Source organism: Miscanthus floridulus, chromosome 7 (assembly GCF_019320115.1).
Source record: "Miscanthus floridulus cultivar M001 chromosome 7, ASM1932011v1, whole genome shotgun sequence".
Classification (NCBI taxonomy): domain Eukaryota; kingdom Viridiplantae; phylum Streptophyta; class Magnoliopsida; order Poales; family Poaceae; genus Miscanthus; species Miscanthus floridulus.
The window spans coordinates 8,052,575-8,067,680 of NC_089586.1; the positions used below are offsets into that span (position 1 = coordinate 8,052,575).

The 15,106-nt window shown below is 51.9% G+C and overlaps 1 protein-coding gene across 1 annotated transcript; it reads right to left on the minus strand.

The window, feature by feature from the left end:
• Window positions 1-1,539: 1,539 nt before the first annotated feature.
• LOC136465004 (protein FAR1-RELATED SEQUENCE 5-like) lies at window positions 1,540-13,466 on the minus strand. Its single transcript, XM_066463913.1, has 2 exons — window positions 13,149-13,466; window positions 1,540-2,337 (listed from the first exon to the last, which is right to left on the minus strand). Exons 1-2 carry the CDS (start codon window positions 13,464-13,466, stop codon window positions 1,540-1,542), a joined length of 1,116 nt encoding a protein of 371 aa, XP_066320010.1.
• Between the last annotated feature and the right edge of the window lie 1,640 nt (window positions 13,467-15,106).

A 15,106-nucleotide genomic window follows, 5' to 3' on the forward strand; every position in this document is an offset into this window, starting at 1 on the left:
TAGAGCACCTGACACTCTTAACCACTTGGTTTAGAGTCCGATCGGGACTCTAACACCCCCCTTCTCATTCCATACCTGTTTGTAACCCCATAGCAAACTTTGAGCATCTAGGCTCAGAAATAAAGTCACCGACTGACCAAAACTAGACGTAGGGTACGTTGCCTGAACCGGTATAAATCCTGTGTCATTGAGTGCTAGGCCACATCTGATCATAATGCACGGCAAAACTACAAATATTTACGTGTTTGTCACTTTTCGCACTGACACTATGCAAGTGGAGATCACTAAAATGGTGTATCAACACCCTTGGTATGTTTTCTCAGCTCCACACACCTCAAATGGCCAGTTGTGGGGGTCTATTTATAAGCCCCACTGAGAAAATAGCCGTTGGGGACGAAACCCAGCTTTTCTGCTACTAACCAGACGCTGCTATTGTCCTAACCGGACGTGTCCGATCGTCCCGACCGTTGGAGCGTGCGCGTTGATTGAACTTGGCACTGAGTCCGGTCACTATCGATCGGACACGTCCGGTCGTGCTGGCGCCATTCTAGAACCTCTCTAGACTCGATCGGATGCTATAGTTCCTGCGTCTAGTCATCCAGTGTCGCCGCATCTGGTCACGCTGAAGACATTGCTATGACAAGGAACAGTGCCATCGTCGCGTTCGGTCATGTTTCTTCTTCAGCGTTTGGTCGCATGCTGACGCTTGCCATAGTCTCGGACTACTGATCGGACGCGTCCAGTCACTTATAGGGCCGCGTTCGGTCACCTCTACCGAGCTCATTTCTTTGTCATCTTGCGTCCGGCTTGGTTCCCATCTTCGTGCTTGGACTTTGCATGATATCTTGGGTCTTCTCTTGTGCTTCTAGGGTCTTGCTTATGGTGTTGATCATGGGATCATCATGTTGCCTTCGTCCAAGTCACGTCTTGCACCCTATTGAACTATAAAATGATTACTTGCAAATTCATTAGTCCAATTTAGTTGTGTTGGTCATCAAACACCAAAATCCAAAGTAAATGGGCCTAGGTTCCATTTTTCTTACACCAATCATTTCCCATGAGTGCAAAATCTATTATGATAGAATTTCACTATGACTCAAAATCATCTGAAGTCTCGGAGCCCCAAACACACATGTGTAGTCTATCCTAGAACTGTTCATCCTCTCTTATAGAGGGCCTGACCTTCTTAGGTACCTTTTCCATAATATGACACATGCAAAGTCTATGAGTTGTATCCGGTAGAATCTAAGCAATAGCAGCCTTCATGCTTGCATCTTCATCTATTATGATTAGATGAGGTGCTACTCCACGCATAGCCTTCAGAAAGGTGTTAAACAACCATTCATATGACTCAATCTTTTCATTTGCCAAGAATGCTGCCCCTAGGAAAATACTTTGAAAGTGATGATTGACTCCAGTAAATGTCACAAAAATCATGTTATACTAGTTAGTGGTGTATGTTGAATCTACAGAAACCACATCACCAAAAACACCATAGTTTTCCCTGTATAAGTCATCTGCCCAAAACACATGAACAAGTCATCCTTGTTCATCCACCATAAAGTCATAAAAGAAGGCAGGATTTCCTTCCTTCTTTCGCTCAAGTTGTGCCACAAACATTTGTGCATCTACATCCTTGATTTTGCTCCTAAGGTCATGGTAATAGTTTTGCAAATCCCTCAGCGTGCACCCAACATTCTGAAACCCACCCTCACTGACATGGAGAAGTCTATAAGCTTGTGAGGTGCCAATGCTAGCCTTATAACAACTGAACAAAGTACTCTTTGCCCTCTCACTAACATTACGGTTGGATCTTAGCAAATGCCTCTTATCTGGTGACACAAAACCATGACTATGCTCCTCAACCATTGAAGCTATCCAATACTTCTTGTCACTGCCAAGCTTCACAACAATATGTGTCTCACAAACACATCTGGTTTCCATCACATTATGTGTCTTTCTCTTTTTTCCAGATTCATCAATAACATTTTTTACGTTCTCCTTTCTATACCCTTCCCTTGAACAATAATACCGCTTGAATAATATTTCATCATTTTGCTTCTTGTGCTGACCAACACGAATAGAGAAACCAGCTTCATGTGCATACGATTTGTAAAATTTCTCCACATCCGTAAGTGTATCAAACATCATTCCAACCACAGGCTTCAAATGATCCATGGCGGTGGCCTCAAAACTTGTTCCTGTAAGTCCCACGACGGCGGGATCAACGGCGATGACTTCAGAGAGGGCGTCGTTCCCTGTCCATGGCTGTTGCAGCTCTTGCTGCTGTTGGCTGTCGCCATCGTTCCGCATCGTCGTGCCATCCGGGTACGTTCTCTAGCAATCGGATTGACATAACTTGCAATCAAACGAAAAGGAAACCGGGCCATCAAAACAAAAACAAAAAACGAAAATAAAGGTCACGATAAGGAACTCACACATGCCGGAGCCACGTAGGACCTCGCAGATGGTCGGGCGCACGCAAAAACGAACTCGCCAAACACACCAGGCCAGGCGCACGGGCGGCAGCACTCAGCTCGCGACTCGCTCGTGATGGTGATCGTGATGCACGTAGACCGGCAGGTCCTCCTCATCTCCTAGAGTTCAGCGGCAGAACCAGGGGCGCACATGCGTGGCGGCAGCCTAGGGGCTGGGGCGACTCGCTGGCGCCGGGCGGATATGGACTCGCTGGCTTGTGAATTCCCTGGCCGATGAATTCCCTGGCGACGGGCGATGAATTCCTAGCGGCGCAATCCCTGCTCGTTCGTGGAAAGCAGACACGCGAAAACGAACCGGTCGCGATGGGAACGGACGATCGGTGCAGCGGAATCCCTGGGGTAGGTTTGCACAGGAGGGGCCAGGTTTTTTTTTGGAAAACTAGCTGGCAGGTGGTAGGGTTTAAGCCCAAAATAGTCCCACCTCTCACCCCATCCATTGGATTGGCATCCTGTGGATCTGATTCGTAGTTTCCAAGTTTGCACATGTTCCCTGGTTTGCACCTGATATGTTGCCGAAAAAATAGACAAGCTTTTTTATTAAAAACATACATGAGAAGAATTCTAGCTTAGATGCATATATTTCAGAGAAGCAACTGAGAATATTTGGACAAAATCCAGGGATTTTACCTTTCGGCAAATGAGATAATAAAAAACTAGGCTTGGACAGGAGATTTTGAAGTGACCAAGAAGATCTGCAACAACCTCTGATATCTCCTGCTTCTCAAGCCCTAACAACAAGTGGCTTCCACCACCTCCACTGCCAACATATTTTATGCCTGCACAAAATGGTTGACATGCTGTGAGCCGTTGCTTCTGATCCAGTGCTCATCATGAGATTAAAGAAAGCTAATCCCTGGGTGCAAAGCAAACGACACCACACCAATGTCACCTCCTAATGAGCCCAAAAAGAAAACACCACCACAGAGATGGACTCGACATTTTTAAACACACAAAAGAACTCCATATGTACCTCATCCCTACATGGCAACAGTGATGGGCTGACCCTGAAAATCATGCTGTTTTTTAACCATATCCTAGCAAAAAAACAACTTTTTGGTGCCTTGCACTACCGTCTGGTATGGTGATGACAGCTTTTGCAGATTCATGGATGGTCATTCATAAAATTATTAGAAAGGTGGCTGGAAATCATTTGTCCAGTGGAAAATAAAGGCGCAGATGTGCCTTAAGGTTAACAATAGTGCAGCCATCTTGGGGCTAAATGGTGATAAGTAACCGCCATTTCGCTGCTGTGAGTTTGTCAGCTGCAAAGCTTGCCTTTTTAAAAACAAAAGGAAAATCAGAGTAGCCGTGAAGCATGCCTTTTGGTCTCGTGATCCAAGAACACTGAAATAGCTGTCCTGAAACTGACTTGTATGCAGCAACGGAACAAAGTAGGTGGTTGCTCATACATTTAACATTTTGTTGCTAGTAAAGTAGTAACTATTGAAGTGTAGTTGAAATGCTGCTCACCTCATGGATTTTGTTAGTCTACCAATAAAATTTGGCCTTAAACTACTAGATTTGCATATTGCCGTATTCTTTATTCATATGTTTTTGAGTTGACAGTCCATCCCATCGTGACGTTTTTACCTGACCTTTTTTTGGTATAAACATAAAACATGGGAAGTATTCATGGATAAGAGTTTGCACTGCGATTTCGCATTGCTGGAATGGGACATTTCATTCCTCCCATTAAAAAGTAAACTAATGCTGGTCAATCATGAATCATGCAGCGCAAGTAACGTGTATGGATTCCCGACTCATGACTTTGAAGTTTTAATCATGTTTTGTTTATCATTCGAATCGTACTGGAGCAACTTCTAGTAGCAACAAAAAAGTCCATTGCGGTAGTGTTTGAAGTTTGAACTGCAAGCAAACCCTCTTGCTTGCTTCAGCAAGCAACCTTGGCCTTGTTTTTTCCAAAGCATGTGGTTTGGACTTTCGAATTCTGACCATTAACCATTCCGGATTATTGTTAATAATGTCATGTCATGCCAAAGAGGTTTCTACTCTATCTGTGAACTAGAAAATATGAAATTTTGGAAACAGATAAAATGAAAGTAGTTGTTGTAGTTGACATTGCTGCTTTTCTTAAAAAGATTGGAACATGATTACTTATGAATCGCCCAATGCAAAAATATAAACTAAAAAATTGTTACCAACTCCGTACAGTTCATTGCACCTACTACGCCTGCATGCATGCTCCCTGCCTATTCAGAGGTCAACCATACCCTAAACTATTCTTAGGTTTGGCCTGGACCAGAAACTCTTTGCTTGAATCACAAACAATTTGGATGACATGGAAACGCGCTAGATTGCAGATAAACTTTTTTTGGGAGAAAGATTGTAGATAAACTTGCACCAAGATCATGCCATCTGACTTTTCTTGCAGATATGTGAGGAAAATCATATGCACGCAGCAGAGACAAAGGCTGCGAACCAGGCTCCGTGTCCCCCGAGCGCTCCTCCGCGGGCGACTCGGGGGGGGGGGGGGGGGACCCGCCGGCACCGCCTAGAGCCCCCCCTCTTTGCCTCCACTCTGGCCGCCGTCGCCGCCCTCCGGCGTGCGGTGGCGGCCTAGAAAAAAGGGAACCGTCGCATCCCCCTCTCCCTCCCCATCTCCCCTGAACCACCCCTCCTCCTACCCGTCTTCTCCGGCGAGTAGGGACTCCAGTGGGGCTGATCTTGGCATCCCAAGGGCGGATCTGTCGTCTAAGGCCTCTAATGTCGTGGATTTGATGGTGGTCGGCGCTGCTAGGGTTTGTCTTCTCCCGAGGGCGACCGACGGCAGCTTCACCTAGGCGGTCGGAGGTTGCTATGGTGGCGGGTCGGCCGAATTCGGGCCCCTTGGGGCTGGATCTGGCGTTCGTTGTTGGCCATGCTCGACGGAGGCTGGCCAGATCCACCGACGCACCGTGACTGGCCTAACGGCGACCGGAGGGGCTGGCCTACGCCCCTGCTGCTGTGGCGGCTAACCTGCCAGATTCGTGCCTCTACGGGATGGTGGCGACATGGCCTCCATGGCACTAGCGGCTTGGGCCCTGTGGCAGAACCGCCCGAAATAACACGCTTTCATAGGCGTTCGTCTTCCACTAGACACTAAGCACCCCAGAAAGTTAGCTACATCGGACAGTTTCGTCGAGCCCACCCCAAGGGAGAACTTGAAACAATTCATGTTTTACATCCAGAATCCAATAATGAGTATGAGCTTATAATACTTAGTCCATTTCATACAACAAGAGTTCTTAGAAATTATTTATTATAATACCAGAGTTTAGAGTGCGATAACTAAACAGCAGAATGAAAATAAACAACTAGCAGAAACGATATAAGGATCCATCTGTGCCCACTAGAAGAATCATCCACACAAGAGCTACTCCTCAAGCTGCACCTGCAACAGGAGTAAAATAAACCCTGAGTACACAATACACTCGCAAGACTTATCCGACTAGTGGGAATAGTTTCCCGACTCCAAGAAGTATGATAGGCAATATGGGTTTGTTGTTTTCTTTTTGTTTGCAAAAAGCATTACTAGGAGTACATCCTTAAGATCAAATTTTATTAGCAGTTATGATTACTTCATTAGCTAACCATTCTAAGTAAGCACATGTTCTACTTTCAAGCAAGGGTTGAGCAATTAGAACCATTTTATCATCTTTCATCTTCTAGTTCTTACTACAGTGCTAGACCATAGCCAAGTCATATCATCTCACGAAAACGGCGATTCGCAAACCAATGTATCACAGCTGGGTACTCCAAAACACACGCCCTATTTGTACTCCAGGCACAAACAAGATCAACCCATTCTACTCCTGTCACAGGGTCCAGGTCCCCGTCCAAACTTAGACTCTAAGCCCCCACACTTGAGACCCAGTCTCCATATGGTGTTTAGACCTCCACCTTTTTCCGCATCCAATCTGTCAGTGTGGAAAGAGCCGAAACCCACAACAAGAGCGTAATGAGCCTTCCCGCTCCCATAAGCAAGTATGTGCTTAGGATAATAAGTCTGTGACCTGACTACCATCCACATCAACGGATGGTCCTTAATTGACATGAACAGGGAAAACAGTGTAACCAAGCTAAGCCCTATTGGCCGTGGGACACAACCTGTTACACCCACCAATACCCATACCATATCTCTGCCCGGTCTCCATTTTTCCTTTCATCATTTTATCATGAGAGTAAATATAAATATAATTGTCGGGGACCTAATACCGGGGTACCCCAGAAGGTGGAACCGATAACCACCGAACGTAAAAAACTTCTGGACGCATAAGGGCGCCATGTCATCCTTTGTTCGAATGACAGGAGTTCGGTTCCGCCTCGCCCGACACCCTTGGGACGGGCTCGGTCTCGCCCGAGGACCAAGGGATAAACTCCGTCTCGCCCGACGCCTTGAGGACGGGCTCGGTCTCGCCCGAGGGCTGGGGGATGAGTTCCGTCTCGCCCGATCCTAGAGGGGTGGGGTCAGCCTCACCCGACGCCTTTGTGGGATAACCCTGCCTCGCCCTAAAGGCTCAAGGCTAATCTCCATCTCGCCCGACGCCTATAGGGCGGGCTCGGTCTCGCCCGAAGGCTAAGGGATAGATTCCGCCTCGCCCGATCCCGGAGGGATAGGGTTAGTCTCGCCCAAGAGATAGGGACTGGCCTCCGTCTCATCCGACGGCCCAGAACGAGCCTCGCCCTGATCGATATCTATCCCTCATAACGATGGGTACAGGACGAGACAAGATGTTCGGGTCAACCATGGCTCCGACGACCATACCCTGCACCCTGACAGGAAAAGAACTGCCAGGGAACGACAGGACTGACGCTTTAGACCCTTCCGGGCGCCGCAGAGCCCAAAAGGTATTACAGGTGCATGCACCTCACACTGTAGAGTTGTAGGCGCCGCCTTCAGCTCTGGGACACGGAACCCAACGAAGATATACGACAACCGCTACACTCCAAGAACGGATTTGCTATCTCCACGAACGACGGATACTCCGTCACCGCGCTGTGGACCCGAGGAAGCGGGCGGGGCCCTCTTCCCAACCCCTCAGGTCCTCCAAGTCAGAGAGCCTTGGCCACGGCGCTACACCGGACCCCGACCCCGAATTCTCCCAACAGGAATCATGGGAACCAGAAGGCGTGTGGAGCAAGGCTGGGGGGAGGCCCCTAAGTCAAAACCACTGTACTACAGCCCATACCCTGGGGGCAGCATGCTGTGACTGATCTGACATCCTACAGAGATATTGACGACATCATAAGCACTTATCTTCCTTCGCACTCATCAGAATGGAGGACCTGACCAGGTAGACATGAACCACAAGGCTAAGTAGAGTACGCATCCAGGAGCTCTCACCCTTGTAAAGCCAGCCCCTTCATCTATAAAAGGGGAGGCATATCCTCCATCAAACGGACGGAGAACAATAGAACACATTCACGCACATTCAAGCAGCTACGAAGCTCTTGACCACCTTTCAATCCTTCGATCAGAGACTTGGGACCAGTCCCTCTCTCGGCAGTTTGTATCCCTTACTACAGATTATTTATGGTGCTAATAACACAAGCAGCAACAAACTGGACGTAGGGACGTTCCGCCCGAACCAGTATAAATCCTGTGTCCTTTAGCGCACCATCCGAGCCTAACGCGTATTACTATAAATTTACTTGCCGGTGCTTGTACGAAACACCGACAGTTGGCGCGCCAGGTAGGGGCTTTGCGCGTTCCAAATCAGGTCTCGGATGGCCACCCACGCAATCACCTGGGCCCCGGGCGCACACGTGCGTTTCGGCGACCTAGATTTCATCATCACATTAGGAGGAGAGCTAGCGCTGACTCACTCAGCCGCTCCATCTCCCCCTTCCATCAACCTCAGCCGTCTCAGGCTTGAGGGCCCACCGGGCAACTCCCAGGGATTCCCGTCACCTAAGGAGACCTCTCACAACACCGCCATGTGTTCGGAAGGGTCCAGATGGAGCGCCCCGACAGCGTTTCCGTTCGGTCTCCGCAACGTTGCGGCGACCGCTGGCTGCCTTCTAGCGCTGCGTGTGGTTCAACCACCCACGGACATCGAGTTCGTGGGGGCGATTGAGCGGGATACGGAGACCCTCTACGAGCTCCTCAACGAGGAGCCTATATCGCTCTCCAGCTCAGATTCCAGTGGGGGGAGCCACCACCCTTCCCGGGAATGCTACATGACGCAGACCCCCGAGGGTCACGTCGAAAGCGCCTCCAGGGAAGAGGCCACTCCTACAAACAATCCTGACGGCAGATCCGGGGAGGATGGGACAGCCCCATCTCACCTGAGGATGGAGCAGCTAAGGGCTCGTCAGCAAGAGATCAATGAGGCCGGGCAAAAAAGCGAACTGCTTGTCAAAAAAGCGCCCAGAGGCTTTACCCACCTGCTTGTCACCATAGACAAGTTCACAAAATGGATTGAAGCTCGGCCAATATCCACAATCAAATCCGAGCAAGCTGTGCTGTTCTTTCTCGACATCATCCATCGCTTTGGAGTACCGAACTCCATCATCACAGACAACGGCACGCAGTTCATCGGTAGGAAATTTGTTCGTTTCTGTGACGAACAACACATCCGAATCGACTGGGCAGCCGTCGCGCACCCCCAGACGAACGGACAGGTCGAGCGCGCAAACGGCATGCTCCTTCAAGGCCTCAAACCCAGAATTTTCAACCGGTTGAACAAATTCGGCGCGCGTTGGCTCGCTGAGCTCCCGGCTGTGCTCTGGAGCCTAAGAACGACTCCTAGCCGGGCCACCGGCTACACACCCTTTTTCATGATCTACGGCTCCGAGGCCGTTCTCCCGACGGACCTTGATTATGGATCGCCAAGAATCAGAGCATATGACGAATAGGGAGCCGAGGCATCTCACCAAGACGCCATGGACCAGCTGGATGAGGCCCGCGACATCGCCCTCCTCCGTTCAGCCAAGTACCAACAAGCGTTACGGCGGTACCACAGCCGACGGGTGCGGGGTCGAGCCTTCAACGTCGGAGACCTCGTCCTCCGCCTTGTGCAGAGCAACAAGGATCGCCACAAACTCTCCCCGCCCTGGGAAGGGCCCTACATCATCGCGGAAATACTTCGCCCAGGCGCCTACCGGTTGAAAACCATCAAAGGGGAGGTCTTCACCAACGCCTGGAACATTGAGCAGCTACGTCGTTTCTATCCTTAAAATAATCTTACACTTTTCTTTATCAGTTTTTGTCTTAACAGAACCCCGATCCTTAGTGATTTCCGACCCCTACAAATCACGAGGGGTCAGACCTCACTCGGGGGCTGGCATGTGATCGTAACATATGTTATGTGTAATACGAGCATCGCGATTGCAAAAAATCCCTGTGTTATACTTACAAACATTCTATAAGTTTTCCATTCGCCTCGTAAATAAGTCTCGAGGGCTAAGACCTTGGGAACCAATTCTGAATACAACTGGTAGGACTGCGAGACACCCACGCCCCAGCGGCTGCAACCTCTTTGCTCACCAGTTCAATCAGAATTAGTTTGCCCACGTTCCTAGCTTCCTATGACTTAGACCATGAGAAGAGTTGGAAAGCGCTAAAATGACTTGCCACAAGCAAAGGATGTAATTTTGTTTATTTTTTTGCACGAATTCACCACTTACAAAGCGATGTCATTACAAAAAAGGAACAATATACTCCGAAGACTGTTTACTCGGGGGCTTCCCCACAATGTTATTTCATTATAGTCTCGGCTCAGCTCTACCACAAGTGCTACTACGATCGCCGCGCCACGCTCTCCATCGGCGACGTCGAGGGCATGTACACGGGCCAGTTCGTCCACAGCGGCCGCCGTGCCACGCTCTCCATCGGCGACGTCGAGGGCATGTACATGGGCCAGCTCGTCTACTACGGGCGCCGTACCACGCTCTCCATCGGCGACATCTTCGCTGGATCCTCGAAGGCGCCACCATCTATGACGTCTCCGCCGGAGCATCCGGGGACTACGCCATCATCGTCAGCCACAACCCCGGTAGCAATGCCACCGTCATGGCGTCTGGGGACTACGCCATCATCCCCAGCCATAACCCTGACAACGGCGTAGGGGCAGGAAACGCCTCCCGCCAAGGGAGGGGCGCAGCGAACGACGGCATAGTCAACGACGTACGACGCCCACCGACGCCTTTTCTCCTTCAGCAGCAGCGACTCCTCACCAAGGGCCGCGCGTACCATCTCGTCCACGTTGGATAACCTCCGGCTCGACATCACGCACCAGACTCACGAGCAAGGTTGTAAGTTCTCTATCTCTCTCTCTGGCATTACTGTTCCTCACTCAGGAACCACCGCGATGCACGGATGCGTTTGGCGGAGAGGAAGAAGAAGGAGAGATAGCGGCTCGGAGGCAGAAGGGGAGGTGGGATGAGAACTCCTCTCCCCCTCCCAATTTAAAGAGGAGGCGCAGTAACTAAGGAAAGGCGAAAGGTCGGACGAAAAAACCCTCTCCCTTCCCCTTTTTAAATACGCAATCAATGCTGATTGATATCTGAGGGGACGCGCCAGAGGTGACAGGACGAACCCCGGTCTACGAAGCGTCCCTCTTTGGTCAAACTGAACACTGCCTGGGTACGGCCCGCCACTGACCCGCTCCGGACGCGGCGATTAAGGCGCCCACATAGGCAGACAACTTTTTCGCCTCCCCATGCAGGACCACGGACGACTCGATGACGGGACCCTTCAGATCTCCTGGGTCGATCGTTCGGCCTAGAAGACACGACGAATGAACGACCAAAGAAAGATAAGCCTCTCAGCTTTCACATTTTGTGCGTTAAAATTTGTTCACAAGATTCCGACCCCATCAAATAGCAGGGGCGCGAACATCACTCGGGGGCTGTCGAGGATGACTACCAATTCAGACATCCTCTTCACCCGACCCCTCCGTACGCTTGAAACTAAGGGCGCGATATACAGGCACAAAGCTTTGAGTAAAACTGGACGAACTAGCAAACCCTACGCCCCGATAGCTACGATGTTTCTGTTCACCAGAAAAATCATGCTCAAACGCCTCTCGCGTCTCTAGTTTCGACATCCGCCTTTCTCAAAAAAGGGATCGGAGGGGTCCGCCTACAGCTGTCAGGTTGCCCAAGTTAATCAAACAGCTCGGATCATCACCGAGACACAAAAACAAAGAATAGCAATTCTTACGCAGGTTTTTCCAAACGTCAGGGCCCGAACCCATCAGGTAGGAGCTTTTCCGCCACTCATACCACCAAGGTAACGTTACCGCCTTTATTTTCAATTAAACCTTGCATTCAAAACATTTCATATGCAGAAAATTGCATCCCAATGATTCGTGTCGCAGCACGAAACGGCTGTCGCCTTATCCGATATAGGCAACCACAGGCTGAGGTTCGAAGGTCGGCCCGCGAAGGGCTCGAGGCCGCCTCACGCCGAATAGGGCCAGGGAGAGATAACCAAGACGAGCCCCAGCGGCCTTGCCCGATCCCGCTTAGAAGCGAACCGGGACGTCTCGACCTTCTCTCGTTCGATTCTAACCTCGAGCCAAACCCACAGAATCTCCATCGAGGAGAGGCCATCGGGCCCCCTGAGCTTATCGAACGACTCAGGCATCTGCCGGGAGGCGGGTTAAGAAGTTGTGGAGTGCCACCAGAGGGCTCTGCCGATCCCATCAGCAAATGATGGACCCGGATTCCACATGAACGTACCCGTTAGCGAGCTCGTTGAGCACGGTACTCAAGCCATCAAGGCAAGTGTCGTTCACTCAGCCCCTCCGATTGCGAAAACCGAGGACGGGGTAACACGCAAATAACGGCCGACCCCCATCAGACCCTGACAGGGATCGAGGGCTCGGGCCAAATAATGCAGGGACAAAGGCCCCACCTTGCCGAGCCCATAGAGTCCCCAGTTGGGATTTCTGTTGGAAGGCAGGGCAGGGATTATTGCGAAAGCACCCATTGTTACCAAAACCACGATTCCGGTCTCCAGTAACTCCCGACCCCAGGCAGGTGCGGGGGTCGGACCTTACTCGAGGGCTGTTAAGGTACGGCTACCTCCTCAATCCCCTCACATTATAATCAGCGGCATAATTCAGGGGAACATATTGGTAAGACCGTAAAAAATCAAATCGCAAAAAATCAAACGAAACGAAATTAAGACGCAAAAGCACGAAAGGCGTCCAGACTCGAAAAAATACCGACACTTGTCCACATATTACATATAAGCTATTCTCAAAATTGTTCGACTAATTACTCCCGCAAAGGGAGAACCATTTCTTTCAGACTGTCTGCCAGGTTCTTCGCAAGGGGAGCGACCATCTTCTCCATTTCCTCCAGCTCTTCATCCTCGTAGGTGGACGGAAAGCCTTCGCTCATCACCCTCAGGTTTATTTCCTTCTCATAATGGGCGTGGGCGACGGTGAAGGCCTGGGTAATCCCGGCGTAAAAGGCACTCTCCTCAAGTTGGCCCACCCGAGCCGTGATACCTCCGACACGAGCCGCGAGCGGGCTGGTCTCCACCGGCTCCGTCACATTCAGGGCGTTAAGGACCACCCCGACCGCAGTTTGTAGAAGATCATGCTCATCGCTCTCCGCCTGAAGGACCCTGCGCGTATAGGCAGCCTCTTTCTCCAGCTTGGTGGCGGCGTTCTCGGCACTCAACTTTCCTTTCACCGCGTCATCAAGCTCCGCCCGGAGAGAGCGGACCACCTCGACGTCCTTGTCCACCCTCTGCTGGAGGGCTATGGCCCTACTCTTGGCCTTCTGCCGGAGGTCCCGCTCCATCTCCAGCTCCTTCAGGACTTCGCCGGCCTTCTCATTGGCCGCGGCATTCCTCTGCAGCAGCTTGTCTCGCTCTTTTCGGAGTTTGGCAATCTCCTCTCCATCCAGTTTAGACCTCGCCGACAGGTCCTCGAACATCCCGTGCGCCTCCTCCGCATCTTGACGCGCCTGAGCCTCCCGCTCCTGGACGATGGCAAGCTGGGCAGCCATGTTTGCTCGCAGCTGGGCCTCCTCGGAGAGGCGATCTCGCTCCGCCTTCTGCTCGCGGAGGAATTGGGATTTTTTCCGGCTACGAGCAACAAGAATCTGAAGAAGAAGACTGATATCAGAAATGCGAGAACCCACAAACACACGAAGAAAGAAAAAAGAAAGTCCAGAAAATACCTGAGAGGTAGGGATAACGATCTCACGGAGGGCTCCTCTGGCCTGGTCTAGGGCGTTCAGCATGGTCGAGATCCCGATGTCAAGACCTTCTCGCTCCATACTCTCGGAATGATCATCGAGCGAGAAAAGAGCCGACGTCGGGTCCTGAGCAGCCATCCACTGGAGCGGCGGCTCTCCCCGCGCAGGGGAGCGGCTTCCTCCCGATAAAGGGGCCGGTGGTGGCTCCCTCCTGACCCTGTGTGGCACCACCGCCGTACTCAAGGACCCTCCGGCTGGACCCTCCTCCGTCTGGACCACTTCGGGCGCCACGGGCGGATCCACATGGGCACCTGGCGGCGCGGATTGCACCATGCCCTCGGGTGCCACCACGACCGCGCCCGGCTGATCCTGGCTCAGCGCAGTCACGATCACCGGCAGCATACGGTCCTCGGCCGGCTCTTCCACGCCCGCCATGGAAGAAGCCGCTCGCTCAGTAGCCTCCGCGGGCGTGGGAGCCGCCATGGACGCCGTCGGTTCGGCCAACGCGGCCCCAACATCGGCACCACCCCTGCCCGAAACAGGGGTGACTCCAGGCGACGCCGTCTGTCCCGCTTGAAGGGCGAGACTCTTCTTGGGCGCCAGCCCCAGGGGGTGACCCGTCCGCAAGAACCTACACAAAGGTAATAACCGATTAAGTCAAAAAAAAATAAAAAAAAAGATGAACACAGAGGAGTCAGGAGCTTACGTTGATGTCCTCGGCCGGCGGAAGCATTTTGGGGACGGATCCCCAGATCCCTGTCCTGACTCGTCCGGACGGGACCGTTTCTTGCCTGCCCCCTGCTCTGGGGCAGGAGGGTTCATCTCGTCGGGCGCAGCGCCGGAGTCGCTCCCCTCCATCGTCTCGTCAGGCGCGGCACCGGAGCCATCCCCCTCCCTCGTCTCGCGGGGCGCAGCACCGGAGCTGCTCCCCTCCATCACCTCGCAGGGCGCGGCATCAGAGCCGGGCGCGGCTCCGGTACTACCCCCTTCCACGATCGCCTCAGGGTCGGCGGCAGCAAGCCCAGCGTCCCCATCCACCGATCCTCGGCCGGCACGCCGTGCGAAGCGGCGGACTCGCCGGCCTCCACTGATCTCATTGATTCACTTCCCTCTGCGTGAAAGGCAAAGGGCCCCTGCACGGGTGGGTGGCCACTTGTCAGCGTTTCCTCATCCTCCAGGACGCCCCAATCCACGTCGACGGCTACCTCGTCGTCGCCGTCGTCATCATCATCATCATCGTCATCCTCACTGCTCACGTCCTCTCCCCGATCCCGTGCCTCCTGCTTCAGTCGTTTCGCCTTCTTCATCTCCTCCTTTGCCTTCTTGTCCCGCTCGGCCGCGAGTCGATTCGCCGCCGCCACAGCCCTGTCCTTCGGCAGTGGAGCCGGACTATCCTTGAAGACTAGCCCCCTCGGCTAGCCCCAACATCACAAAAGCAAGTTTTAAAA